A 2858-nucleotide genomic window follows, 5' to 3' on the forward strand; every position below is an offset into this window, starting at 1 on the left:
CTACTATCTTGTCTCATCGCTACAACTCCCGTACGGGCTCGGGAGAGACGAAGGTCGAAAGTCATGTGTCCTCCGAAACACGACCCAACCAAGCCGCACTGCTTTTTGACACAGCAAGCATCCAACCCGGAAGCCAGCCGCACCAATGTGCTGGAGGAAACACCATGCACCGTGCACTGCGCCCGGCCCGCCACAGGAGTCACTGGTGCGCGATGAGACAAGGACATCCCTACCGGCCAAACCCTCCCTAACCCGGACGACGCTAGGCTAATTGTGCGTCGCCCCACGGACCTCCCGGTCGCGGCCGGTTGCGACAGAGCCTGGGCGCGAACCCAGAGTCTCTGGTGGCACAGCTGGCACTGCAATGCAGTGCCCTTAACCACTGCGAACAAGGACATTTCTAAGTGACCCCAAACTTTTGAACGGTAGTGTACGTGTCAGCAACCACAGCTAATGAAGTCACTGAAACCCTTAACAAGGAGTTGCAGAAAGTTTTAGAATGGGTGGCCAGTAATAAACTGGTCCCATCTCTAAAAGTAAGAGCATTGTATTTGGTACAAATCATACTCTAGACCTCAGCTGAATCTGGCTGTTGAACATGCTGAGGAGACTAAATTACTTGGTGTTACCTTGGATTGTAAATGGTCATGGTCAAAACATATAGATTCAAGGGTTGTAAAGATAGGGAGAGGTCCGTCCATAATAAAGAGATGCTCTGCTTTTCTGACACCACACTCCAAAAAGCAAGTCCTGCAGGCTCTAGTTTTGTCTTATCCTGATTTATTGTCCAATCATGTGGTCAAGTGCTGCAAAGAAGGACCAAGTTAAGCTGCAGCTGGCCCAGAACAGAGCGGCACGTCCATTGTAAACAGAGGGCAAAAATAAATACTATGCAAACTCTTGGCTAAGAGTTGAGTAGAGACTGACTGCGTCACTTCTTATTTTTATATGAAACATTAATGTGTTGAACATTCTAAATTGTTTACATAGTGAACTTACACACAGCTCTGACACACACACATTTACCCCACCAAACAAGCCACCAGGGTTCTTTTCATAGTCCCCAAATCCAGAACAAATTCAAGAAAGTGTACAGTATTATATAGAATCATTTTTGCATGGAACTCCCTTCCATCTCATATTGCACAAATGAACCGCAAACCCGGTTTCAAAAACAGATAAAGCAACACCACACAGTACAAAGCCTCTCCCCTATTTAACCTAGATATTTTGTGTGTATGTATTGATATGTAGGTTGTGTGTGCTGTTTTTAAATGTATGGAGTTCTGTCTTTGAGCTGTTCTTGTCTATTATTGTTTCATGTTTTGTGTGGACCCCAGGAAGAGTAGCTGCTGTTGCTTTCACAACAGCTAATGGGGATTCTAATAAAAAACGTTTACAGGATGATTATCTTTTCCTGTTAAGCATCTTTATCAACAATGTATTATTTGTGGGCAATATGACATGTCCCATTGGTGATCTACCTGTGTCAATGTGTTTTTCTAGGCGTTCCTACATTTTCTGGACATATATACTCTGCTGCCAAAGTTACTGGTAAGTATGTTAAAAAATGTTTTTACTTTGTCTCTATACCATATCATTAAGGCTTGTACTCAATAATTCCTGTCCAATATTACTCATCATATTGTGTTAACCATTCTCTTCCAGAGACAGAACAGAGCAACTCCTCTTTAGAGACAGAATCAACAGATTCTTTATACTACTATACTCATATCTCTGCTGAATATGAAAGGAATTGGATGATGGTCACCTATTTCAAAAGTAAAATGAACAAATCCATAACTAATCCTCAAGCAAGCTTTTCACTCCAGCAATGTTCCAGGGTAACTCACTAATATGGTTAATGGCACAGGGATAGCCTAAACTGTGATTGATTTCATCAACATACAAGTCTTTTATTTTTTTAATTTGACCTTTAAAATATATATATATATATGTATGTATATGTACAATTTCATAAGACAAATCAAATACAATGTTAAACAATGAGTCCATCCATTGTATTGCACCATGAACTTTTAATGATTGCTACAGTCCTCATTTAAGTCTGATATCTGGAACTGTGGCCTATAAGCTGTAGTGTATTGCCAGTCTTGCCGTGTCTGCCTATTATTGAATAATGACCACAATGGAAATAAGTCCAATGAAAAATAATCTATAATTGTATTGTGTTAGATTTGATACCATAAAATGTAAATAATAGTAAATGTACTGGCTGTATAATATGTGTTTCTTAAATTGTCAAATAAATCAATCCATGCTTATTCATCTGAAATGGTTCAGAATAATCTATAATTGATGGAGGTGCAAGTTGACAATACGGCTCAACACCCCATCCAATTTGAATCACTATATTCTCTCGCTGAGTATGTGGCAGAAGGTAGTGTATCACTGACCTAAGTATCCTAAAACCACCAAGGAGGATTAAGCCACCACTAATTTATAGGGATTATGCCTGTGTTATTTTGGTTAATCGTTGACCTGAAAATAGGACAAGAGAAGGACTGTACTACACAACTGCTCATGTCACTCCAAAAGGTTTATCTACTAGTTATATGCCCATAGATAAAAGTAATTACTGAGAATGTGTTGCTCTCTCTCTGACAGAGGGTGTATGGTTAATGATTTCCCATCAGCCCTCCTCTCTCCAGAACATCATAACATAACATTCCTGCTATTCTCCAAGCAACTGTGTGGAAATACATGCTATTCTGGAATAGTAGAGTGCACCATGTGCACACAAGACGTGTGTCATTAACACACCTCAAATAAGTCTCCTTTTATTCATTCATGTATACACAACATATTTTATTGTGTATATATATATATATATATAT

General features: G+C 39.8%; 1 protein-coding gene across 1 annotated transcript in view; it reads left to right on the forward strand.

Annotated features, from left to right (window-relative positions):
* LOC112221436 (class II histocompatibility antigen, M beta 1 chain-like) overlaps nucleotides 1-2264 on the forward strand; it is a 6712-nt gene extending 4448 nt beyond the window's left edge. The window contains 2 exon segments of the mRNA XM_024383586.2: nucleotides 1507-1554; nucleotides 1669-2264. Coding sequence (XP_024239354.1) covers nucleotides 1507-1554; nucleotide 1669 — 49 coding nt within the window. The 3' untranslated portion in view covers nucleotides 1670-2264.
* Nucleotides 2265-2858: the final 594 nt, after the last annotated feature.

The sequence above is a fragment of the Oncorhynchus tshawytscha genome, linkage group LG22, assembly GCF_018296145.1.
Source record: "Oncorhynchus tshawytscha isolate Ot180627B linkage group LG22, Otsh_v2.0, whole genome shotgun sequence".
NCBI classification, from domain to species: domain Eukaryota; kingdom Metazoa; phylum Chordata; class Actinopteri; order Salmoniformes; family Salmonidae; genus Oncorhynchus; species Oncorhynchus tshawytscha.